This window comes from Schistocerca serialis, chromosome 2 (assembly GCF_023864345.2).
Source record: "Schistocerca serialis cubense isolate TAMUIC-IGC-003099 chromosome 2, iqSchSeri2.2, whole genome shotgun sequence".
Lineage (NCBI taxonomy): Eukaryota > Metazoa > Arthropoda > Insecta > Orthoptera > Acrididae > Schistocerca > Schistocerca serialis.
In genome coordinates this window covers 96,850,597-96,877,517 of record NC_064639.1, presented here as the reverse complement: position 1 = coordinate 96,877,517, position 26,921 = coordinate 96,850,597, and the positions used below count along the sequence as shown (strand labels likewise).

Below are 26,921 nucleotides of genomic sequence, written 5' to 3'. Positions count from 1 at the left end.
TCTCGTCTAACAGTAATAAAACAATGAATGATGGGGAAAAAAATCTGTCAGTGTATCTTACATAGAAAACTAGACACTAGGTTAACCATAAAGATTTCGAACATACACAATAGCACTAATAAATAAACTCACATTCAAGAGGGCCTCATATTTGTGTGTGTGTGTTTTCTGTGGAGGGGAGTGGCACAGACAAACAGAATCCCTAGAGTCTTGAACTACTCATTGGTTTTAATTCTGGAAAGAAGTAAGATTATGAGATCTTGTGATGACAATGCCAGAAGTGGTTCACATACTTGGGCTGGACAATAATCTGTGTGCAATTGAGCTCATTCCTCCCCAAATGTGAATCTAGTGTACTACAACACAGAGCTGCCTCATTCAGTGGATATGATGGAGTAGGCTACATTTTGTAAAGTAGGTCAAGACTAATTCAGAAGGCATGATGGTGAAGTAAAGAATAATTAAAGGAAAATGCATGCGAATGAGAGTCAGAAGCCAGAAAAAAATCCTCAGCTACATCTACTAACACACCTTGCAAAGCACTGTTAACTGTACTTACCATTGTATCACATATGAGGGTTTCTTTCTGTTTCTTTCGTATTAAGGGTGCGAGAAAAATGTGTAAATGCACCTTGTGCATGATGTGTTCACATTAATTTTGTCTTTGCAGTTCCTATAGGAAAGAGATGTAAATAATGGTAGTATATTTCTATATTTTTGACTTAAATTGGTTCTTCAAACACGATGCAATTATTGTTTAACATAAGAGGAAAACTGGTGGTGATGGTTGTTTGGTTTCTCATGTGAATCAAGACAGTCATTAGTGTAATATGTTGTTAGAATACACTTGGTGGACTGTAACTCCACTGAAAAAAATTTGGAAGCTGGTAGGAACCCGTGGCTCTGGGTACTCATTACACAGGAATTGAATTTCATTTGCTTCGTATCTCCATTTATCTTTGTATCTGTATTGCACTGAAAATATCTATACAACTGTGCGAATGTTGATAGTATACTGAGGTGGCAAAAGTCATGGGACAGCAATGTGCACACATATAGGGGCGATAGTATTGGGATCACAAGGTATAGAAGGACAGTGCATTGCCAGAGATGTCATTTGTTCTCAGGTATGTATGTGAAAAGGTTTCCAACATTGTAATGGCCGAAAGACAGGGGTTAACAGGCTTTGAATGTGGAATGGTAGTTGGTCTCATGGGACACTCCATTTCAGAAATCATTAGAAAATTCAATATCCCGAGGTCTACAGTGTCAACAGTGTTCCAAAAACATGAAATTTCAGGCAGTACCTCTAAACATGGGCAACTCTGGCTGATGGACTTCATTTAATGATCAAGAATTTGTGTAAGTTGTCAGTACTAACAGACAAGCGACACAACCACAAGATCAATGTGAGACATATGACTAACATATCCATTAGGCAATGTGCCAGCTGGTAGTAGCTCCCTTATAGCGTGGGCTGTATTTACATGGTGTGGGCTGGGTCCACTGGTGCAAATGAACTGATTGCTGACTGGAAACGGTTATGTTCAGCAACTTGGGGACCTTTTGCAGACATTCATGGATGTCCCGAAGAACAATGGAATTTTTATGGATGAAAACACGCCATGTCACCGAGCCACAATTGTTTACAACTGATTTGATGAACATTCCAGACTACTCGAGAGAATGGTCTGGTCACTCAGATCGTCCGACACGAATCTCGTCAAACATTTATGGGAAATATTCAAGAGGAAAGATTGTGTGCAAAATCCTGCAGCAGTGACACTTTCACAATTATGGACAGCTATAGTGACATCCTGGCTCAATATTTCCACAGGCGACTTCCAACGACTTGTTGAGTCAGTGCCACATCCAGTGGCATCCTTCAACTGCATGATGCCACGAGTAGCAGAAAGAGGCAAATATATTAATGTCAGTTCTTATGGTCTTCTCGCATGTTTGGAAGAATGTACCAATTTCACTGTAGGTGTTTGGATGCAGAAAACTGTGCATGTTCTTAAATGTCCTGGACAACACCTTCCCTGTCACCATCAAAAATTCACTCAAATATCTTCCGAATTTTCTATATACAGTACAGATTCTTTTAACCAAATTTCAAGGGACTGAAAAACAGCCAATTTGGTTTAATGAAGTTTGAATTAAAGAGTAATGTCAAGCCATCCTGGGCTTACATTTTAGTAAGATAATGCCCACCTGCACAACACCAGAGTTTCTACTTCTTGTCTTTATGCTTACTTCTTGTCTTCATGCTTGCCAAATGCTATCTTGGCAAACAAGGTTGCTGGATCTATCCCCAATTGATAAAATTTGGAGCATTTTGGTCAGGGTCCACAAATCAACTAAGAATTTTGATGATCCAGTGCACCAATTGGGCAGAATTTGGCATGGTACCCCTCAGGAGGACATCAAACAACTCTATTAATCAATGCCAATCCAAATAACTGCTTGCATAAGGGGCAGAGGTGGATCAATGTTTCACTTAATTGTTCACTTTGTGAACCTCTCTATCTTGAAAATAATCATCTATTTCTTTCTGAAATTGTAATCATTTGTTTATCTATACTTGTACGTCATACATATACTGATATCCGTCACATTCAAATAATTCCCTCATGGTCTGTCATTTTCTTTTCTTTTCTTGGAATGTATGTTGCAGATAGCTTACAGTACATTCCAATGTGGAACTGTTTCTTGTAGTTCGATTGTACTGATGGAGGTCTTAACAAGTCAGCGTCCATAATTATGCTCTATTGAGGCGATTATCTCTCGATCCAATGAATGCAGACAGCTTGTGGTGTTAGCTGATATAAGTGCACAGCTTCGAGGACGACTACCATGTTTGGAAGTTGCAGAGCATCCAAACTGATTTGCCAACCAGTGGTCCAGATGTTAGTGAAATTTCTCTCCTCTTCTCAGCCATCTGTTTTTGAAAGTTCAAGAGTCAGTTATGGAACACAGATGTGGTCATCGAAGCTTTATTGTTAGTCTCAACCTAATAGGGCAGATTGAATAGGTTGACATTTTTCAAACAACTTTGAATTTTTGTGTTTTCCAATCGTGAGCTTCTGAGGACCAGCTGAATTACAATGCAAGACCACCATCAGTCTCTCTCTGCTATGTTTTCCTCCATGACGTTTTTTTGCCAATAATAACTCATAACCACAAGAACCAGTCACAACAGTACAGTATTCTTAAACTCTCATCTAAAGCACTCTCCCCTACTGAATTATCTGTATTATCCTGGGGTCTTACTTTCAGCCCTAAATCTACCATTGATCATGCTGCTTTGGTGAAGGACCTACATTCCTTCACATGTAATGTCAACTGGAAATCACATGGCAACCCAATCCCAAAACCTTTACAACAGCAAACCTGACACTGAACCCTGCCTTGGAACAGTTCCAACCATGATCCCAACTTGATCCACCACCACTCCTCAAAATCATCCCTTACAATCCTCCTGAGAATTCTTCACATCCAGTATTGCTTCACAGTCCATCCTCAGGTCCCTACAACATGATCCTAACATGTCCTCTACAGAACTCCAGTCTCTTCATTCCCTAAAACTGGTGACTCCATCATTATCCTCCCAGCAGACTAAGGATCTACCACTGTTGCACTTCGTTGCTGGCTTCAAAGCACCCAACAAATGTATATCTGCTTCAGTTGATCAACACTTTCAACCTATAATACAAAGACTTCCCTCCTATATTAAAGACATCAACTATTTTCTAGATTGTCTGAAATCCTTGTTTATCCCACTTCCACCACACACCTTGCATGTCCACTGATGTCACCTCCCTCTATACCAACACGCCCACATACATGTCCTGTCTACTGCTGAACATTTCCTTAACCTGCCCCCACCTGATTCCAAACTTACGACATCCTTCCTACTCATCTTACTCAACTTTATACTTGTCAACAACACTTCTTCTTTGAGGAGCAGAGATATAAGTACATCAGGGTAGGCCACAGGAACCAGGATGGTTCCTTCCCATGCCAACCTTTTCATGGATCACTTAGAGGGAGCTTTCCTGGGACCCATAAGCCTTCAGCCCCTGGTTTGGTTTAGATACACTGATGACATCTTTGCCCTATGGACTCATGGTGAGGCTGATCTGTTAAAATTCCTGGGATCTCTAAATAAATTCTCCCAATTAAATTTCATAAGGTCCTATTCCGAATCCCATGCCACTTTTCTTGATGTTGGTCTCATCTTCATCAAAGGCCAGCTACACACTTCTGCCCACGTTAAACGTACTAACAAACAACAGTACTTACATTTGACAGTTGCCATCCATTCCATGTCAAGCATTCCCTTTCATACAGCCTTGCCATTCAAGGCAAACGTATTAGTTCAGATGCAGACTCGTTGCATAAATACACCATTCTCTCTCTCTCTCACCTTATCCTTTACTGGATATAAATACCCCACCAGCCTAGTTCAAAAGCAAATTTCCCATGCCATCACATCCCATCCCGGTACTGCTGATCTCTCGAAAAAACAACTTCAGAGTACATCACTGGTCACTCAGTATTATCCTGGTCTTCAATGTATTAATCAGCTATGTCGACAAGGCCATGACTTTTAAAAATCAAGGCCTGAAATGAAGTCCATTCTGTCCACGACATAGCCCACCACATCTAGAATAGCTTTTCATCACCCTTCTAATCTTCACAATGTTCTTATCAGAGCCTATGCTGCTTCTGCACCTATCCCTATGGCTCCTACTCCCTTGACCGTCCACCTGTAAGACTTGCCCCAAGCATCCCCCTACCACCACCTACACCAGCCCTGTAACTGCAAAATATATACTATGAAAGCAAGAGTCACCTATGAAACAACAAATCATATACCAGTTATTTTGTAAACACTGTTTGGCCTTTTATATCGGCATGACAACTACCAAATAATCAGTTAGGATGAATGGGCATAGGCAGAGGGTGTGAACTGTCAACACAGAATATCCTGTTGCAGAGGAAGTACAACATGACGGTCGTAACCTTGGGGCCTCTTTCATCACATGCACCATTTGAATTCTTCCGCCAGACACCAGTTTCTGGGAATTCCGCAGGTGGGAACTGGCGCTACACGTCCATGGGTCTCTTAACCCACCTGGCATTAATTTATGTTAATTTCTTCCGCCTCAACATTTCTTCACAGTAACTATTCCTTTCTTCACTGTGATTTAGTTTTTTACATCTTTCATTTTCTGATCTATCTATTTTTCACCATTCTCCTCCCATCTCTAAAACATACAATGCACTTAGCTTTTTGCGCTACTAATGCATGCACAATGTTTTAGCGGTAATCTCTGTCTGACATATTACCCAGTCTTTCCTTCTCATCCTGTCCAGTAAGTCTCCCCTGATCCGGGGTTCTGGGTGACTTTTCCAAACTCTATCCCTTTTCTTAAAACTCTGCAGTCCTTTTCCTTCCTCTTCAACTCTTCTGCCAAAAGAAGGAACCACTGGTTCTGAAAGCTTGCAAAAGTAATACCTTTTTTTTTAATACATGTGTTCTCCTGCTGCCATTTGGTGAGTAGATTTTTTTTATCTAAGCAATTACAGAAATGACGGCTGTAGATTTTTCAATGCAATTTTGCAGGGAGTGAATAGCTAGTATGGGTTTACGAGTTTTTCGTTAATTCGATTTTGAAATAACGGGAGTCTACTGTATATGTGTTGGCTTTTTTTGTTAGTAATATATGTTTCAAATGATTGAGTCACATTGCAGCTCTAACTCTGGGCATGCTAGAACCAATGGTGACCCCCACTGGTTTCACAGTAAATTTTGCGATTAAAGGCAACATCAGCTCAGGGACATCTACGGATTCTAGTATTTTTGCAGGAAAAGCTATTTTACTCTTTTACTATATTCTGCTTTATGACAGCTATGACATCACCACTGAAATTACTTATGTAGATTTGAGGATATCACTATGTATCGCTAGTAAAATGCAGACTATTCAGCTCACTTGCAACGGAGTCACTTTCCCAAGTAGTAACTATCAACTGAGCTCTAAGACATGACTGTCTTAAGTCCAGGTATACATAGTAATAATTTTACATTAAGTGTGCAAAAACTTTATAATTTTTGTCCATCTGCAAGGTATAGTTTCGTTTTAACAAGGCCCCCCCCCCCCCCCCCCCACACACACACACACACATGTAATTACTGAAGCATTTATTATGCAAAATATTCAGCCTTTGCTGATGGTTTGGTTTGTTTAATTCTGTTATTTACCTATTTCATATGACATATTATCTGTTCCATGTATCATATTTGAACTAACTAACTGTGATGTGGATTTTATTATAGATTAAAATTAAAGACAAAAATTCAGTTATGTAAATAGTTAGCACGTTGCTGTATTTTTACTGACAAAATTTGTAATATCTGTAAATCACCTGTTAATGATGTGCATCAGCAAACCTCATTCTCGATAAGTGACTGGCACAGAAACCTGTTCACATATGCATAAATTGCTATACTGTATTTATTAAGTGACTGATTCCTAAACCTGTCCGCATACGCATAAATTGCTGATCTGTATTTCTGCTTACATTGGTTAAAAAATAAAAGTAGCAGGGAAACTACTACTTTGAAAGAAGCAAATATCTGCTGTGTTAAAAATGACTGCAGCATTGTAAATAAGTATTACAGTAGTTGTATTACATGTTTATTACCTTATAAATAAATAAAAATCTTTTTTATTTTAAATTCAGTGCATTAGTATTTGTAAAATGACTCTTAGTGTTCATTAAAAAATGATGATCATTCCACCTGGGACCTGTGGAATGGTACATTAGCTTATTTGTTTTAGTTGTAAATATTTGTCATGTATTGTTTTTCTGACATGTTCCACATCCTGGAGCACCTCCTCACTACGGATCAATTGGAATGAAAGTAAATCTAATCTAATCTAATCTAATCTAGTTGGGACCAAGCAGGAAACTTCCTGAAAATCATTGTGTGTTCCAGAGGAATGTTTGAACACGCAAGGCAATACCAACTCTATGACTTATCTTAGAAGACACGTTAAAGAAAGATAAACCTACATTTACAGCTTTGTAGACATTGAGAAAGCTTTTGATGATGTTGACTGGAACACACTTCTTGTGATTCTGAAGCAGATGGCTGTTATACAAGTTGAAGAGCATGAAAGAGATGTAGTGGTTGAGAAGGGCGAGAGAGGCAAGTGTGACCTCTCCCTGAAGTTATTCAATCCGAACATCAAGCAAGAGGTAAAGAACGCCAAAGAAAAATTTTGAGGGCGTTAAAGTCCAGGGAGAAGAAATAAAAACTTGGAGATCTGCTGATACTGTAATACAGTCAGACAGCAAAGGTCTCTGAAGTGCAGTTGAAAAGAATGGACAGTGCCTCGAGAGGAGGATACAAGATGAACATCAACAAATGCAAAACAAGGGTGATAGAATACATCAAATTGAATCAGGCGATGCTGAGGAAATTAGATCAGGAAATGAGGAACTAAAAGTAGTAGATGCGTTTTGCTATTTGGGCAGTAAAATAACTGATGATAGCCAAAGCACACAAAATATAAAATATAGACAAAAGCTAGAAAGTGTTTTCTGAGGGCATATTTCTGGAGTGTTGCATTGTACAGAAGTGAAATGTGGACGATGAACACTTCGGACAAAAAGACAACAGGACCTTTCAGAACGTGGTGCTACGATTGGATGGGTACGTTGCATAACTAATGATAAGTACTGACTAGTATTGGGAAAAACACAAATTTGTGGCATAACTTCACTAAAAGAAGGAATCAGTTAATAGAACACATTCTGAGAGCTCAAGATAAGAGCAGCCAGGAGAGTGCATGAAACCAGTCTTAAGGCTGAAGACTGGAACAAGAACAACAACAACAACAACAACAACACTGAACACTGTAGTCAATAGTTAAATTTCCATCCATCAGATGACATTGGACCAATTTCACTGATATGTGCCATGGAAGTGTACAGAATTTTTGCACAATTAAATTCCGGATGTTCCCTCATAAGGCAGAATTGCGAGGTGGTCTGCACCATTATCATACATATATGGACAATCATGTCTCTTAGTAATGTTATAGTAAATATCAAACAATGGAAAATCCAGGATGGAATGTAACAATATTATGAAAAAGAAAGTTGCTACTTACCACGTAGTGGAGATGATGAGTCACAGATAGGCACAACAAACAGACTGTCACAAACACAGCTTTCGACCATTAAGGCCTTCGTCAACAATAGACGTGTACACACACACACACACACACACACACACACACACACACACACACACACACACCTCACACAGATGACTGCACTGTCACGGGTTTACACAGATGACTGCAGTCTCGCGGGTTTCAGTTGCCTGAGACTGCAGTCTTGTGTGTGTGTGTGTGTGTGTGTGTGTGTGTGTGTGTGTGTGTGTCTGCATCTATTGTTGACAAAGGCCTTAATGGTCGAAAGCTATATTTATGACAGTCTTTCTGTTGTGCCTATCTGTGAATCAGCCTCTCCGCTATATGGCAAGTAGCAACTTTCCTTTTCATAATATTGTTGTAAGACCAGGTTTCAAATAATGCACAGGTCGTATCTTTGCACACAATAAGTTATGTTAGTACAGACATTAGTTTGTGTGATTGTTATTTATTAAAGTGTTCCTTGCACAATGAGCAGCAGTTGGAGCTCATCAGCAAAGGCTTTTACATATCAACAGCTACATCAAGGAGTACACAATGCCAAAAGGATGCTGGAGGGACCCACTAACAAAAAATACATATTAAAAAAAAAATGCACGGATAAAACAAGAAGCAGCCAGGCTAATAGCTCAAGACCGGAAGTTGATAAGCAAATCGCTCGCGACCGGAAGTTGCTGTTAGGTCACATGGTACTATATAAGTAATTTATCTGGAAAGATGGCGTCAGTCGTCGAGCAGCTGCACATGCAGCAGCACTGGACGACTTACAGATATGCCATGTTATTTCAGGAGGAGAAGGCGTTTGCCCTTACAGTATATAAAGCTGTAGATAACAAGATGGGCACTCAATATGGTGTAAATGGACAAGTGTTCTTGCATGGTCCTTCAGTGTTTTGTGAATGCATACTGAATTTTACTTTGGATAATCATGATGCTAATACACATGGTAATGGATGGGTTACTGTAGCTGCAATACAGTATCCAGGAGATAAAACAATGACCGAGATATCCATACAGGAAATATACAGCATATGATCAAGCAATAAATGCACTGTTATACTATGCAGTGAAAATTCATTTGAAGTAATTATAAGAAAAAGTAAGTAACTAACATATGCAACAAAATATTCTTCAAGACATTTATTTATTTATTTTTTTAATTTGGTCTCCCAGAAAGAACCTCTCAACAGTCAACTGTTTTCAGAGCTAAAGTGAATCAAGTTCACAACACTCTAATTTTATGACACTAACAGATTGTAAGACATTTCCAGGGGCAGATGTGGATTCTGACCACGATATATTGGTTATGAACTGCAGATTGAAACTGAAGAAACTGCAAGAAGGTGGGAATCTAAGGAGGTGGGACCTGGATAAACTGAAACAACCAGAGGTTGTAGAGAGTTTCAGGGAGAGCATAAGAGAACATTTGACAGGAATGGGGGAAAGAAATACAGTAGAAGAAGAATGGGTAGCTCTGAGGGATGAAGTAGTGAAGGCAGCAGACGATCAAGTAGGTAAAAAGGTGAGGGCTAATAGAAATCCTTGGGTAACAGAAGAAATATTGAATTTAATTGATGAAAGGAGAAAATATAAAAATGCAGTAAATGAAGCAGGCGAAAAGGAATACAAATGTCTCAAAAATGAGATCGACAGGAAGTGCAAAATGGCTAAGCAGGGATGGCTAGAGGACAAATGTAAGGATGTAGAGGCTTGTCTCACTAGGGGTAAGATAGATACTGCCTACAGGAAAATTAAAGAGACCTTTGGAGAGAAGAGAACCACTTGTATGAATATCAAGAGCTCAGATGGAAACCCAGTTCTAAGCAAAGAAGGGAAGGGAGAAAGGTGGAAGGTGTATATAGAGGGTTTATACAAGGGCGATGTGCTTGAGGGCAATATTATGGAAATGGAAGAGGATGTAGATGAAGACGAAATGGGAGATAAGATACTGCGTGAAGAGTTTGACAGAGCAGTGAAAGACCTCAGTCGAAACAAGGCCCCGGGAGTAGACAACATTCCATTAGAATTACTGATGGCCTTGGGAGAGCCAGTCATGACAGAACTCTACCATCTGGTGGGCAAGATGTACGAGACAGGCGAAATACCCTCAGACTTCAAGAAGAATATAATAATTCCAATCCCAAAGAAAGCAGGTGTTGACAGATGCGAAAATTACTGAACTATCAGTTTAATAAGTCACAGCTGCAAAATACTAACGCGAATTCTTTACAGACGAATGGAAAAACTGGTAGAAGCGGACCTCGGGGAGGATTAGTTTGGATTCCGTAGAAATGTTGGAACACGTGAGGCAATACTAACCTTACGACTTATCTTAGAAAATAGATTAAGAAAAGGCAAACCTACGTTTCTAGCATTTGTAGACTTAGAGAAAGCTTTTGACAATGTTAACTGGAATACTCTCTTTCAAATTCTGAAGGTGGCAGGGGTCAAATACAGGGAGCGAAAGGCTATTTACAATTTGTACAGAAATCAGATGGCAGTTATAAGAGTCGAGGGGCATGAAAGGGAAGCAGTGGTTGGGAAAGGAGTGAGACAGGGTTGTAGCCTCTCCCCGATGTTATTCAATCTGTATATTGAGCAAGCAGTAAAGGAAACAAAAGAAAAATTCGGAGTAGGAATTAAAATCTATGGAGAAGAAATAAAAACCTTAAGGTTCGCCGATGACATTGTAATTCTGTCAGAGACAGCAAAGGACTTGGAAGGGCAGTTGAACGGAATAGACAGTGTCTTGAAAGGAGGATATAAGATGAACATCAACAAAAGCAAAACGAGGATAATGGAATGTAGTCAAATTAAATCGGGTGATGCTGAGGGAATTAGATTAGGAAATGAGACACTTAAAGTAGTAAAGGAGTTTTGCTATTTAGGGAGTAAAATAACTGATGATGGTCGAAGTAGAGAGGATATAAAATGTAGACTGGCAATGGCAAGGAAATCATTTCTGAAGAAGAGAAATTTGTTAACACCGAGTATAGATTTAAGTGTCAGGAAGTCGTTTCGGAAAGTATTTGTATGGAGTGTAGCCATGTATGGAAGTGAAACATCGACGATAACTTGTTTGGACAAGAAGAGAATAGAAGCTTTCGAAATGTGGTGCTACAGAAGAATGCTGAAGATAAGGTGGGTAGATCACGTAACTAATGAGGAGGTATTGAATACAATTGGGGAGAAGAGAAGTTTGTGGCACAACTTGACTAGAAGAAGGGATCGTTTGGTAGGGCATGTTCTGAGGCATCAAGGGATCACCAATTTAGTATTGGAGGGCAGCGTGGAGGGTAAAAATCGTAGAAGGTGACCGAGAGATGAATACACTAAACAGATTCAGAAGGATGTAGGTTGCAGTAGGTACTGGGAGATGAAGAAGCTTGCACAGGATAGAGTAGCATGGAGAGCTGCATCAAACCAGTCTCAGGACTGAAGACCACAACAACAACAACAACAACAACAGATTCATTGCACCTTTTTCGTTTAAATGTTTTCTAAATAAACGAAGTTGTATTTGACATATGAGTTTCAATAGTTTCATGAAGTGGGGGAAGTTAACAGCATCACGTAGCAGCAAGTATTTGAAGAGAATGCACAAATTTTCAGGCATGTAATTCTGGGCAAAATCAGAATATCGGACTGACACTTCTATCTCCTTCTGCTTTGTTAGGACCATTCAGGATCACGTGTGGCTTGTTTTGCCCGTCTTCCTTCTTCCCTAATACCTCTTCATTCTTTCGCTGCTTCTGTTTCTGCCTTCTTCTGTTAAGACATTTTGATTTTGGTGTCCAGCCACCTGTGACCATCCACCAACCCTTTATACTTCTCCTTGTCCTGTACTATTGCCTGCAGATTCCTTTCTTTTATTCCTACAGCCTTCCAGTCATCTCTCACTTCCTTCACCCAGTTGTTTCCCATAGGACATGTTGCATTCCATATCTTCTTAGTCAACCTCTTCTCGTCCATCCTCATGATGTGCCCAACAAATCTTAACCTCCTCTTCCGTATTTTGCTTGATATGGGTTCAATATTTTCATACAGTTCCTGTTGTGTTCTGTGTATCCAGATATCCCCATATGTCTCAGAGTTTTCTGATCCTCCTCCTCCAGTTGTATACAAGTTCTCCTGCCGAGTGTGATCGTTTCTGATGCAATAAGAGCAGCATTTCTTACAGTTGCTGTGTAATGTCGCAATTTGGCATTCCGTGACAGATTTTTCTTGCCATATGTTGTTTTCACCGAAGCTTCTGCAAAAGCTGTGCCCTGTCTACTATGCTACTGTTCGTCTGTATGCCACCTGTTGCCATCTCCCCTGAACAGCGAAAACTGTTGACTTTCTCAACCACTTGGCTTTCTATCCTCCAGTCAGACTAACTGTTCAATGTCTTGGTCTTCTTATATCCAATCTTCAGTCCAACCTTTTCTGCTGTTTCGGATAGATTTTTTAGTGCTGTCTTTGCATCTTCTTCTGTCTCATTTAAAAGTGTTATGTCACCTGCAAATGCCAGGCAGTCCACTGTTGCACTGTGTTTGATCTTGTACCCATTTGCACACCTTTGATCTTCATGTTACTATTTAGTTGTCTCCACTGTCTCACTACTTCATCCAAATCCAGGTTAAATAAAATTGGTGACAGTCCTTCCCCTTGCTGGACTCCTGTATTTATTTCGAAGCTGTCTGACAACGTACTGCGATGCCTGATCCTGGCTGCAGTGTCACTTAACATTTCCTTTATTATTGAATATGTTGTAGCATCCAGTCCTCCATCATCTAACACATCAACCAGAGTACTTCTGGTACTCTCCTATTGTCGGGCCCAGTTGTTCTTCAACTTTGCTCAGCAAAGTTCTCGACAAAACCTTGCACCCTATGTTTAAGAGAGAGATGGCCCAGTAGCTATGCAATACTTTCTTGTGTAGTGGTATTATAATGGCTTCTTTCCAGTCTATGGGTATCTTCTTATTTCTCCAGATATCCATTATTATTTTGTACATACTTCTTTCTATTTCAGGCCCACCCCACTTGATCTCTTCAGCACAGATACCATCACTGCCTGATGCCTTGTCATTTTTGAGGTTTTTAATTGCCTCTGCTACTTCTGCCCTGGTGGGTACATTGTCTAGACTATCCTGACTTTCGTCCCTAGAGCATAAGTGTGTCCACTTTACTGTTGGTGCTTCTGCATTCAGCAAATCCTTAAAATACCTAGCCATTTCCTCGCACACCTCTTTCCCGCCAATTTCTGTTGTGCCATCTTGTCCTATTATGAAGGGTTCTTTTGCCTCAAAGCCTTTAATTCTGCTCTTCATTTCTCTGAAAAAGATATGTGATTCATGTTTATTGAAGGCTGTGTTTGCTTCTTCTAGTTTCTCATTCCATCTACTTCTTTTGGCATTTCTGATCATTTAGCTAGCAATTGTTCTCGCATTCTGGAATTTCGACCAGTCTTCTAGCTTTACTTAGGATTGCCATTTCATCCATGGTTTCCCCCTTGTCTCAACTGCATTCTCACATTCATCCGTCCACCATTCTTGCTTCCTTTTCTGGTTGTTAGTGGCCAGTTTCACTGCCTCTTCTTCCATCATATCTCTCACTCTCTTCCAATCACTCTGAGCTACCATTCTCTTTGTATACTCTGCTCTGTGTCTTTTCAGAAGATCTAGGTCAATTCTGTGGATGTTTATGGTCGTTAAGTTTCCTCGCTCTGTTGGTATCCATCTGCATTTTATTTCGACAAGGTAGTGATCTGATTCCATCCTGCTATTTTTCCTCACTTTTGTGTTCATACTCTCTCTGTGATTCTTGTCACGGTTTGCTACAGGGTCTAGCTGTTTTTCCCCAATCGAGGGGTGACCCACACTGTTTTCTTGCTTGCCTTAGCTTTGTAATAGGTGGTCATTATTCTCATCTTGTGTCTCCTACACAGGTCCACTAATCTCTCATCATTCTTGTTTGTTCTCTTGTGGGCTGGATTATCTCCCACAGGACCTCTAAACTTCCTTTCCGTGCCTATTTGTGCGTTAAAATCTCCTAGCAAAATAGTGACACCTCTTTTGTCCACTTATGTCACTACCTTATCTTAAGTGACCAAAAATGTTCAGTTCCTGCTCTGTCTTTTTTGTTCTTGTCATTTGTTGGTGCATATCCATTTACTATTGTATACATTTTGTCAGATATGACAGCCTCTCGTTTATGCCCGTCCACTCAGTGATACTATCCAGGTATCTACGATCTACTACAAAGACTGTGCCGAACATAAAAGATTGCTTTGGCTCCCCAGCACCGTGTTTCCCTTTCAGAATTACATATCCCTTCGATTCCATCATGTTTTTGTTCCTGAATCTTGTTTCCTGTAGTGCCAGTATGCCAATCCCAAGTTATCTCATACTGTCAAGAACTTGCTTTGTTTTTCTTACAGATCTTTTATTTACGCATCAACATAAACTTTGTCTGTATGTTTTTGGTCCGCATTTTAAAAGTCTGTTTCAGTCTGATTTTGTGTCCGTGATTTAGATTGGATTTTGAGGGACTGATAGGTTTGCAGTTTTGTTTCGCACATGATGCAGGCTCCCCAGAATCCAATAGCCTACTTATGTTGACCTCTGTCAACGAGGGATTAGCCACTTGAGGTATAACTGTAATCATCACATGTTTCATGACTGCTTCACAACAAAGCAAAGTCTAACAAAGCAAAGACAAATAACTCACCCGAAGAAAGAAATGCAGCTTTTAAGTTCAGGAGGTCAAGTGTTCATTCTTGCCCCCACAATACAGATTTTGATATAATACAAAAAGTAAATACATTTACATGCCAGAACATTGGATTTGATTGCTAAAAGTGAGCATTTCATTTTCAGAAATCAATTTCTGAGCACAACTTCAGAAAAATATTCTTCATTCAGGGTACCACAGCCACATAAAAGATGTGATCAAAACAGGGATTTTTGTTTTTCTTACAGATCTTTTATTTACCCATAAACATAAACTTTGCAGCCTTCAAAGTAATTCCCCCCTGGATATAATACACTTGTACCAGAGCTTTTTCCAATCTCAGAAGCAATTTTGCACCTCCAGTTATTCTGGAGCAAATTTTTTTATCCATCTTTCAAAAGTAAAAATCTGCGGAGCATTCAAAAACACTTGTAACCTCTTCAAATGTCAACACTAAACTAAATCCTGAAAATGAATCACAACAGCTAGAAAAGTTACACATTTCCCACTTGATTGCATCAAATAATTGCCAAAACATCAAAAACGAATGGATATACAAATTACGAGGACCCATCCATTTTTATACATATTTATCTTTTCTGAATGATCAATGAATAATGGCTTATAAAGATGAAACTTACGATGAAACGAAAGAAAAATTTAAATAAGTATCATCCTGGGTGTAAATATGTCGCATTTATTTTGAAAAATCCTTAGCTAACATGAAAGTGGACACACACACACACAGTCTGCCACTTGAATGATGGCTGAAAGGTGACAGGCTGAATCCCAACAATTAAATTCAGAGAAGCAGTCAACAAACTCCAATTTCCTTTCTAGAAATTAATTTGGAAAACAAAAGAAAACTCATGTCTCTCTAGGTTTCAGCAAACCCACGTTAAAATTTACTTTATTCATCAGAAGACCAGTGACTTTGCTTAAGAAAAACCAAATGAAATCACTGCTCTCATACACTGGAGTGGAAAAAAAAAGACTAGTATAGGCATGCATATTCAAACACAGAGAGATGTAAACAGGCAGAATACAGCGCTGCAGTCGGTAGCACCTATATAAGACAGCAAGTATCTGGGGCAGTTGTTAGATCAGTTACTGCTGCTACAATGGCAGGTTATCAAGATGTGAGTCGGTTTGAACGTGGTGTTATAGGCAGCGCACAAGTGATGGGGCACATCAATTCAGAGATAGCGATGAAGTGGGAGAGCGATGGGACACAGCATCTCCAAGATGCTGGATTTTGAAAAAGTATGATATGTAATTAGCATTTGTGTTGTGAATTTCCTACAGAATATTGAATTTTTCCATAAAATATGATTTGTTTCAGCTTCATTCTGAAGTCTCACAATTTGAGATGAATTGTGATGATGAAAGAAGCTGTAAAAATTGAATTAGATACCTAAGAAATTTTACATCCTATATTGACTGAAATTGTGCTCATGTAATCGGAAATAGTTATTTATATGTTTCCAGTTTTTTACCATCCATGTTTCGACACAAAACAGCTTGTCATTACAATGTATAATGTTTTGTGTAAGCTACTAAGGCCAACAAACGGAGTCCTGATTTAAATTATGGCAGCTCAGAAATTTATATGGAAGCTGTCTCACCTGCAATTTCTATCATTGATTAGTGCTGCCTTTGGAAGGAATCTGATGACAAAATTTCTTTGTATAGCTTGTAACTTTGTATGGTTGTCAGTCAAAAATTTATATGAAGAAAAAAAGCATAAGATAGAGATTTATGGAAAAAGTAGCGACTATTACTATAACTTCAGTATTCACGCAGCAAGTGCACTGCTGTGCTGGGGAATGTTATAAACTGTACCTTTCGTTTCATGTGTGCAGATCAGTAGTTAAGTTATCATGCAACCCTTATCTGTGAAAGTAAATGACAGAGAGATGCTGTAAATGTGATATTAAAATGGCTACCAATTGGTTACTTCAATTCTACTGTAATGTGACCACTTTTGGCTTTTAAGTAATGGAGTTCTTGAGCTGTACTTTTATCCACAAAAGTGCTCAACAATGAAATATGTGTACTGTAAATGGAGGTATAGCAGGATTGGAGACTAAGATTATCATAAATTTATAATTGCAAAATGAGCCACTAAAAGCAAAGGTGAGATTAGTGTTCTATTAAAATGTATCATTTACATATGATAGGTCTTCAAAATGTTGTCCCCCCCCCCCCCCCCCCCCAAAAGAAAAAGGAGAAAGAAAGAAAGTTACAGGATCTTGCACTACTTACAACTTCAAGGGGGGAAACCACATGAGGAGGTTCAAAAAATCCGATTCTTTTTATTTTTTTTATTGCATAAATCATTAGCTTAACTATCTAAGAAAACGCTGTCAAAATTTCAAAGCAAAATTCGCATTTGTTTAGATTTTTTATGAGCATAGAGCTGAGTGCAAGACATGAAAAAAGCAATTATGGCGACATACTATCATATGATTTCGATGGGTGAAAATCCTTGACCCGAGCATTGCCCAGAGGGAGAAAACAGCTGGTGTGAGTGGCAGAAACGAACAGCCCTTGGAATGGAACATGAACTGCACCCTACTCCATTGCACTCTGACATACAGAGGGAAATTCTTCCAATATATGGAGATTTATCAATGGATGAATTACTGGAGAGATGTTTAGGTGGCCACGCACAAAATGCGAATGAAAGTTTTAATTCCACTATTTGGCGATGAGCTCCTAAACACTTTTACTCTTGACTAAAAGTCGTTGAATCGACATTGTATTAGCAGTGGGCTTATTCAATGAAGGAAGTTCATCTCTTCTGATGGTCACGAACAAGGCAGGAATTGTAATAGGCACACAAAGCTTCAGTTATGCCGAACAAATGGATAACAAGCACGTGAGCCAACAGAATCGACGTAGTTCATTGGAATCAAAGGAAGCTCAGAAAGCACTGCTACCAAGCGCAAAACGAAACCTGTGAGGAAGCATAAGGATTACTATATGGTGCTGGAATCATAGATTAACAGGTAAGCATTTTACATTATTGTTAACTTCCTTGAATTTCTAGTTTCTGAGAATTTATTTTTCAAATGCATTTATCTCAAAACGACTTTTTTCACATTTGCATGCAGTCTAACTCAAAAAGTATAGAACCGATCATTATGAAAATTGATAGTATGATTCTTTATAAAATCACAGATTATATAAACCAACTTGTGCGATGAAATCATGGTTTTAAGGGTATTTTTCTTTGCACGATTAGAGAAAAAAATTGTGAAAATCGAAGTAAATTGTTCCAACACTTGCAAAATTTTTAATTTTCATTATTTTCACATACATTGAGGTTCATATTCTTAGAAAATATATTATTAATGTAAAATCAAAACCTTTTTGATTTCATATGAAAATCGGAATGGCTACACTGCATGCAATTGGAGAACTATACCCTCAACCTTCAGTAGACATCACAGTTATTTTGGCCGAAATTATTTACAAAAATTAACAAAAAATTGTTCAAAATACGAATTAAATGTTGTCAAAGTTTGATTAAATTCTAATTAATTCTTGGGGGGGGGGGGGGGGGGGGGAGAAGAAGAAGAAGAAGAGGGTTCAAACAGCCTCCTAATGTGGTTCCCCTCTTAAGTAAGGTTTTACTATATTTGTTATTTCCATTTCACCTTTACTACCATTAACTATGAGCACAAACGTAACAGAGGCCATACCTTCACGATCACGTGTTGTACGCGGCCCATCAGCACCAGTAGCAAACCCAACAATTCGAGGGCCAGAAGATGAACCGACTGGAGGTGTCGAGCTAGCAGAACTGGCTCTGTGCCCTGTGCCACCATTTCTATTGGCAGAACTGCTTCCTGCAGTGTTCCCACCTAAAACGGAGAGTGAAAGAGCTGCTGGCCCAATAAGACCCCCGAGGCCACCTGGGACACCACCAAGCCCCAAGCCTGCTGTCTGGTGCAGAGGGTGTCCTGGATGTGCTGGATCTGATGAATGTGTCAACGATGCACCAAAACGTAGCTGAGCTTCAGTAGAGTCCATAACAGTCACCAACCAATCCCATGTTGGTTTCAACCGGTACTCCAAGTATAACTGCAACATTGAAGTGGAGAAAAAAAACTGTAACACAGGCATAAAACTGTGTGCATGTTGATCAGAATTACAAATTCATTCGTCATAAATGAGGCTGTTAAGCAGATTATATTAATTCAATTACATTTACAATGAGACAAAAAGTTTTAAAAGAAGCCCGAAAGTTAAAAATTCTTAACATAGATTCAGACAAAGTAATGCATAGATTGTACTAGAGAATATCCAACAACCTCACAGTCAAGATTACCTGCAAATTAAGTGACTCCTGATACGATATGTCAAGAGTGCGTGGCAATGACGGTGCTAGTGCATGGTAATCTTGCAGCATTGTAAGAAGGTCTGCAATCTGGCGCATAACAATACCGAATGCCCTCGCAAGACAGCTCGCAGTTGTAGCCATGGTAACTGGTTCCTGGCCAGCTGCGGCTGCAGCTACTGCTGCTGTCGCTGCTGTTGTTGAACGTCTCAGGGATGATGGGTCTATAAACACGAGGCTGCTTCCTCCTGTAACACGAACCCCTGCCACACTCTCGACAGTTAGATATACTGGTTTCTGCAATTCCTAACTTTACTACCATTATGGCAGTGGATGAAAGAATGTGTCTGGCAGTGATGGATTTTATACTCTTCCATAATGCTTCTAAGATATGTTGACACTAATCAAAAGTAAAGTTATTAATGATAGCACAGATGCTAAAATTATGACTGTTTAGCTTTCTCCAGCTCCTTACAGTGTTGCATATTTCTGTTTATTTTACACAATTATTACTTATCACTACAATAAAGTTGCATTGCACAGACATTTTACACTGGAGGACATAAATTATATCTACACTTTCACCATTGGTACTATTTTTGTGTAGTAACCATTAGTGTGTTCAGTTAGCAGTCACTAATGATACAATGGCGCACCAAAGATATAACCTTGTGTTATGGCACCAAACAGCTCTGTAGTTAACACATTCCTTAATGCCAGACAATTGGGAAAAATCTCTAAGAAAATTTAAACACAGATATTTGTATTAGTTAACTCTTAAGTGTAAGTCATTGCTACTGGAATCATACAATATTCTTTCTGCTCTTTTCTTCAGACAGTTCTTCATTATAGATTGAAAGTATGAGGTTACTATAAGGGTTAGTAAGAAGGAATTCACCTATTTTTTTCTCTTTAAATTAAGTTTGAAAAGTGGGAATTTTGATTTGGTGCTATTCCACAAATTTTCTTCCCCAATCCACTGCTGTAGTCACTTCCTGTGCCAACAGATTGCAGTACCTTGCAAAAAGGCTGACTCGATGTTGTCTGTGTTAGACACCGTTCTGTGATAGAATTAATGAAAGGCTTATTTATATTCATGCATGACTGAAGGGTTCTTCATCACCGTAACGAAGCTGAAGGGTAAACACCCATTGGCTGACGAAACATGGAGCGGAAGGCCGATGACTGCAGTGACATTCAACGAGTTGACGAGAACAGTGGGTGACTGCAGATGATTTGTGTTGCACTACATCCCTCAGTAAAGACAGGTCTTCAGTGAGTTTGTCCAACAAAAGCTATGACGGATGTTGTTATTTTACATGACAATGCAAAACCACGCACTAGTCATTACACTTCTGAAGAGATGCTGAAAACTGGATGGTGAGTCTTGCCTAAGCCTCCATACAGCCCTGACCTGGCACCATCAGCATTTCCATCTGTTTGGGACGCTAAAAGCAGTTCATCGTGGGATTTTCTCCGAAGATGAGGAGGCCATCACAACGTCCATGCATTTTACCATATTGGAAGATATCCCCTTCTTAAATGACAGACCAAAACTGTGGAAATGGACGGAAATTATGTCAAAAGTCATAAGTGGTTTTTGACCTATGCAGTTGCATTTGAAGTTCCTGACAAAAAGTAGGAGGCATAACATTTTCACTGACTCTCGTATTAATATTATCTGCAAGACCATTAAAATACAACATGGAATGCGGCTGCAAGTTCAATGTACAATCTCACATAGATTCTATGGGGGCCTGGAGCTCTGTTCAATCTACGCAATTTCAACTGTTTCTCAATGCCACTCACACTCATGTCAATTTCACTCACCTTTCCAGTGGTGCGTGAAGTAAACTGGCGCCACTAACAGCCTTTAATGCGACCAAAATTGCTTTGGGTTTTGTGAGAAAGATTTTGATTATATTATCTGTTATGACCACTGCCTGTACGGAGACTGATTCGTGCCTGGTGCCTTTGTGGGCACATAGTGCAAAAAGGAAGTCTGTATGCGGAATGTGGAATTATTCTAGATAGGAAACAGGTTGCTAATGGGGAAATCCAGTGACATATATTACTTTGACAAAGGGCAGATTTTTTGGCCTAGTTCCATGGAGCTAGTACCTCAGAAATGGGAAGCCGGTTCCCTATTCAAGTGACACTGCCGCAAATATCTATGGAATCTATGGGAATGGTCTTAAGCATGGTGAAACTGTGAGCAGGTGGCAAGGTGTCAAGACATCCGCGTCTCATCAGTGAATGTATAGGTTGGTGACTTAACACTCAAAACAGGATAGGCGATGATCTGTGGCAGATCTGATGACTGAGTACAAAGCATCACGGGTGACAAATCTAATGTGGTTGTAACAGGAATGCAATAGCAACAGAGTGAAGGAAGGACATGTAAAGAGTTCATCTGCACATGAACCCTTCCTTGCCAATCACAGGAATGACAAGTTTGACCTCGGAGCCCAGACAACAGGCTATGTTGGTTCCAACATACACCACAATTCGCATCGATTGCACCCTACTCACCCTGTGGTTGCCAGAACTGCCTCTTCAACACTATGACTAAGGCTGCCAGGAATACACACTGAGTGCAGCTGGTGTTCCTTCCCATCTCATGCTGCAATTTCCCTAACAGGTACTGTTATGTTAGAGCAGGTTTCTGAACATGTGAAGTGAGTGTTCCTAGTTCTAGCTCAGTGACAGTTTCAGTGGAAGATAACACCTTGAACTGATATTGTAATAATCTACAAGTGGCTTAAAGACTTTGATGTTTTATGGTTTCTCAAATAAGAAACAAAATAATTTGTTATAGGGGATGGCAGCCATACTTTACATGTTTGACTTACTGTTTGCAAAGTACTGTATACTGACAAAGTTTGAAAACTATACCACAAGTTAGGTTCAATGTGGTCAACTATGGATAGTTACAGATACAATGTACGAGGTGCATTCAAGTTCTAAGGCCTCCGATTTTTTTTCTACGGACTGGAAAGAGATAGAAACATCCGCATTGTTTTAAAATGAGGCCGCGTTCATTGTCAATATGTCCCAGAGATGGCAGCACCGTACGGCAGATGGAATTTTACCGCCTGCGGCGAGAATGAGAACTGTTTTAAATACTTAAAATGGCAACGTTTTCCTTACTTGAACAGCGTGCAATCATTTGTTTTCTGAATTTACGTGGTGTGAAACCAATTGAAATTCATCAACAGTTGAAGGAAACATGTGATGATGGAGTTATGGATGTGTCGAAAGTACGTTCGCGGGTGCACAGTTTAATGAAGGCAGAACATCGTGTGACAACAAACCGAAATAACCTCGGGCTCACACAAGCCGGTCTGATGACATGATCGAGAAAGTGGAGAGAATTGTTTTGGGGGATCGCCGAATGACTGTTAAACAGATTGCCTCCAGAGTTGGCATTTCTGTGGGTTCTGTGCACACAATCCTGCATGACGACCTGCAAATGCGAAAAGTGTCATCCAGGTGGGTGCCAGGAATGCTGACGGAAGACCACATGGCTGCCCGTGTGGCATGTTGCCAAGCAATGTTGACGTTCAACGACAGCATGAACGGGACTTTCTTTTCGTCGTTTGTGACAATGGATGAGACGTGGATGCCATTTTTCAATCCAGAAACAAAGTGCCAGTCAGCTCAATGGAAGCACACAGATTCACCGCCTCCCAAAAAAATTTCGGGTAACTGCCAGTGCTGAAAAAATGATGGTGTCCATGTTCTGGGACAGCGAGGGCATAATCCTTACCCATTGCATTCCAAAGGGCACTATGGTAACAGGTGCATCCTACGAAAATGTTTTGAAGAACAAATTCCTTCCTGCACCGCAACAAAAACGTCCGGGAAGGGCTGCGAGTGTGCTGTTTCACCAAGACAACGCACCCTCACATCGACTAACGTTACGCAACAGTTTCTTCGTGATAACAACTTTGAAGTGATTCCTCATGCTCCCTACTCACCTGACCTGGCTCCTAGTGACTTTTGGCTTTTTCCAACAATGAAAGACACTCTCCGTGGCTGCACATTCACCAGCTGTGCTGCTATTGCCTCAGCGATTTTCCAATGGTCAAAACAGACTGCTAAAGGAGCCTTCGCCGCTGCCATGGAATCATGGCGTCAGCGTTGTGAAAAATGTGTACGTCTGCAGGGCGATTACATTGAGAAGTAATGCCAGTTTCATCGATTTTGGGTGAGTAGTTAATTAGAAAAAAAAAAATTGGAGGCCTTAGAACTTGAATGCACCTCATAATTTCTGTGAACATTTGTTAAGTCATAAGCAGAAAATAACTACAGCCAAGAGACGACACCACAACAAGATTTCAGGACTTGCAAGGGCTGAAACATCGAACTATGAAGAGGAAAGTTGCCACATACCGTATAGTGCAGATGCTGAGTTGCAGATAGGCACAACAAAAAAGACAGTCACAAATAAAGCTTTTGGCCCGTAAGGCATTAGTCAAAAATACACACACACACACACACACACACACACACACACACACACACAGAGAGAGAGAGAGAGAGAGAGAGGTGACAGTCTTTTTGTTGTGCCTATCTGTGACGCAGCATCTCCACTATATGGTGAATGGCAACTTTCCTTTTCATAACATTGTTACGTTCTGTCCTGGATTTTCCTTTGTTTAAACTACGAGGCCAATAATATTTCAGATTGAGTTGTGCAGAGGTGAATAAAACATCTGTGGCAAAAGAGAGGACACAAGAGGATTCTAGTCAGTGGTTTGAGGCATATTCCATTGTAAAAGGAAGACTACTCACTAAATTTATAGTCACCAAACAGACATGGCTCACATATAAAACCAGGAATTGCTGTGTTGGCAGTCGCTAATGACAATTGCACCACATTTGTAGACCTGCTCCATGGGTACCAGGTATGTGGTAACACCTAAAAATCAAACTGTTATTGTTTGCACATTAAGAAACCATGGATTCTGTAAGGGTTAGTGTCTTGATGAAAAGATAGCGTAAGTCGCTTACAAAGTTTTTACGGAGAAAAGTATAAACACACTGTGGTCGAAAAATATCAATTTTTAGGTTTCAAGTTCACCTTTTGAAAAGACCCTTTAAGTAATTGATAACACTGAGAAATCCGCTTGAGTTGTAAATGATATTAGCAAGGCAATTTTCAGAGACCGATTTGACATCCTGTACGAAGTGTAGCACCCGAAGATGTCGTGCTAATAAAATATCATTTACAACTTACACTGAGGTGACCGAAGTCTTGGGATACCTCCTAAGATCGTGTTGGACTTCCTTTTGCCTGGTATATATATCAACTCAATGTTGCATGGATTCAGCAAGTCGTTGGAAGTCCCATGCAGAAATATTGAGCCACACTGCTGCTATAACTGTCCATAACTGCGAAACTGTTGCTGGTGCAGGAGATTGTGCACCAACTGACCTCTCGATTACGACTCGCATATGTTCTATGGGATTCATGTCTGGAGATCTGGGTGGCCAAGTCATTTGCTCGACCTGCCTAGAATGGTTCAGTTGGAACCAAGGGCCTAGACCATTCCATGTAAATACAGTCCACACCATTATGGGGCCACCACCAGTTTGTAGAGTACTTTGTTGATAACTAGGTTCAATGGATTTGTGGGGTCTGCACCACACTCGAAACCTACCATCAGCTCTTACCAACTGAAATGAGGACTCATCTGACCAGGCCACAGTTTTCCAGTCATATAGGGGGTAACCAATATGGTCACGAGCCCAGGAGAGATTCTGCAGATAATACTGTGTTGTTAGCAAAGGCACTTGCATCAGTAACCTGCTGCCATAGCCCATTAACACCAAATTTTGCCACAGTGTCCTAATGGATATGTTTATCTTACGTCCCATGTTGATTTCTGCACTTACGTCACGCAATGTTGTTTGTCTGTTAGCGCCGATAGCTCTGCGCAAATGCTGCTGCTCTGTGTCATTAAATGAAGGCCCTTGGCCACTGCATTGTACATGGTGAGAGTTCATATCTGAAATTTGGTGCTCTCGGCACACTACTGACACATGGATATCTGAATATTGAATTCCCTAATGATTTCCAAAATGGAATGTCCTGTGTGTGGTTTCAACTACCATTCCATATTCAACATCTGTTAATTCCCACTGTGCAGCAATAATCATGTAGGAAACCTTTTCACATGAATCACCAGAGTACCAGTAACAGCTCTGCCAATGCACTGCACTTTACTTTTTGTCTGAACTACACATAAGTTAACTGTACATTGTTCGATCAATAATAATGTTATTACATTCAATGGTTTGTTACTTTCTTAGAAACGATTATTTTTCGTTTCTGTCATTTCATTTAGTATACGGATTTAATTTTCTAGTCATACTAAATAAGCTGGTGGCGGAGTGTTTAGTAACTGAACAATCGAGTTCTTTGTGCTCTCAATGAATGATTATTTCTTGACTGCAGCTTGGGACCAGATCTATTAGGATGAAGGCCAATAATTTCCACTCAACAATTTTGTTTACGAGAATCTCAATGAACTTGTGTGGTCGAAGAGTATCAAATAATGATGACAGCCAACACTGAACATTGGCCTGACGCAATCATTCAACAGCGATGAATGTTTAATAAAAGTTCTTTACATGGGGAAATCTCCATAATTTAAAAATATTCAGATACAAGATTATCATTTTTCCCTTCCATCGTACATCCTATGGTTGTGACAATTCACGATTACAATTAACTCATTCGTTTGGTCACTAGAAAATGTTATACGAAAATACCGCAAAAATTATAAAAGCAGCCACTTCAAACTGAAGCCAAATTTCTTGATCTTTTCAATAGAATCCTCAGTTGTGATTGTTCACCAAATCACGCCTAACATGTTTTAACTTAATGGTGGATCTAATTATAGATTTTGTGTGAATTTTAAGAATTTTATTGTCTTTCTATGTAAGTTAGCGTAAGGAGGACTATGCGTGAAGCGTTCAGTGAATTCAAAAGTACAATTCTATGTACCGACTTGACAGAAAATCCTAGGAGGTTCTGGTCTTACGTTAAATCAGTAAGTGGCTTGAAACAGCATATCCAGACACTCCGGGATGATGATGGCATTGAAACAGAATGACACGCGTAAAGCTGAAATACTAAACACCTTTTTCCAAAGCTGTTTCACAGAGGAAGACCGCACTGCAGTTCCTTCTCTAAATCCTCGCACAAACGAAAAAATGGCTGACATCAAAATAAGTGTCCAAGAAATAGAAAAGCAACTGGAATCACTCAACAGAGGAAAGTCCACTGGACCTGATGGGATACCAATTCGATTCTACACAGAGTACGCGAAAGAACTTGCCCCCCTTCTAACAGCCGTGTACCGCAAGTCTCTAGAGGAACGGAAGGTTCCAAATGATTGGAAAAGAGCACAGGTAGTCCCAGTCTTCAAGAAGGGTCGCCGAGCAGATGCGCTAAACTGTAGACCTGTATCTCTGACATCGATCTGTTGTAGAATTTTAGAACATTTTTTTGCTCGCGTATCACGTCGCTTCTGGAAACCCAGAATCTACTCTGTAGGAATCAACATGGATTCCGGAAACCGATTGTGAGAGACCCAACTCGCTTTATTTGTTCAT

At 39.8% G+C, this 26,921-nt stretch overlaps 1 protein-coding gene across 1 annotated transcript in view; it reads right to left on the bottom strand.

Moving 5' to 3' along the window:
• Positions 1-26,921, bottom strand: part of LOC126456777 (E3 ubiquitin-protein ligase UBR5) — a 342,260-nt gene that overhangs the window by 100,560 nt on the left and 214,779 nt on the right. Inside the window, exons 30-31 of the mRNA XM_050092547.1 lie at positions 19,287-19,558; positions 18,658-19,039 (exon numbers count right to left, since the gene is read on the bottom strand). Coding sequence (XP_049948504.1) covers positions 18,658-19,039; positions 19,287-19,558 — 654 coding nt within the window. The remainder of the gene's footprint in view (positions 1-18,657; positions 19,040-19,286; positions 19,559-26,921) is intronic.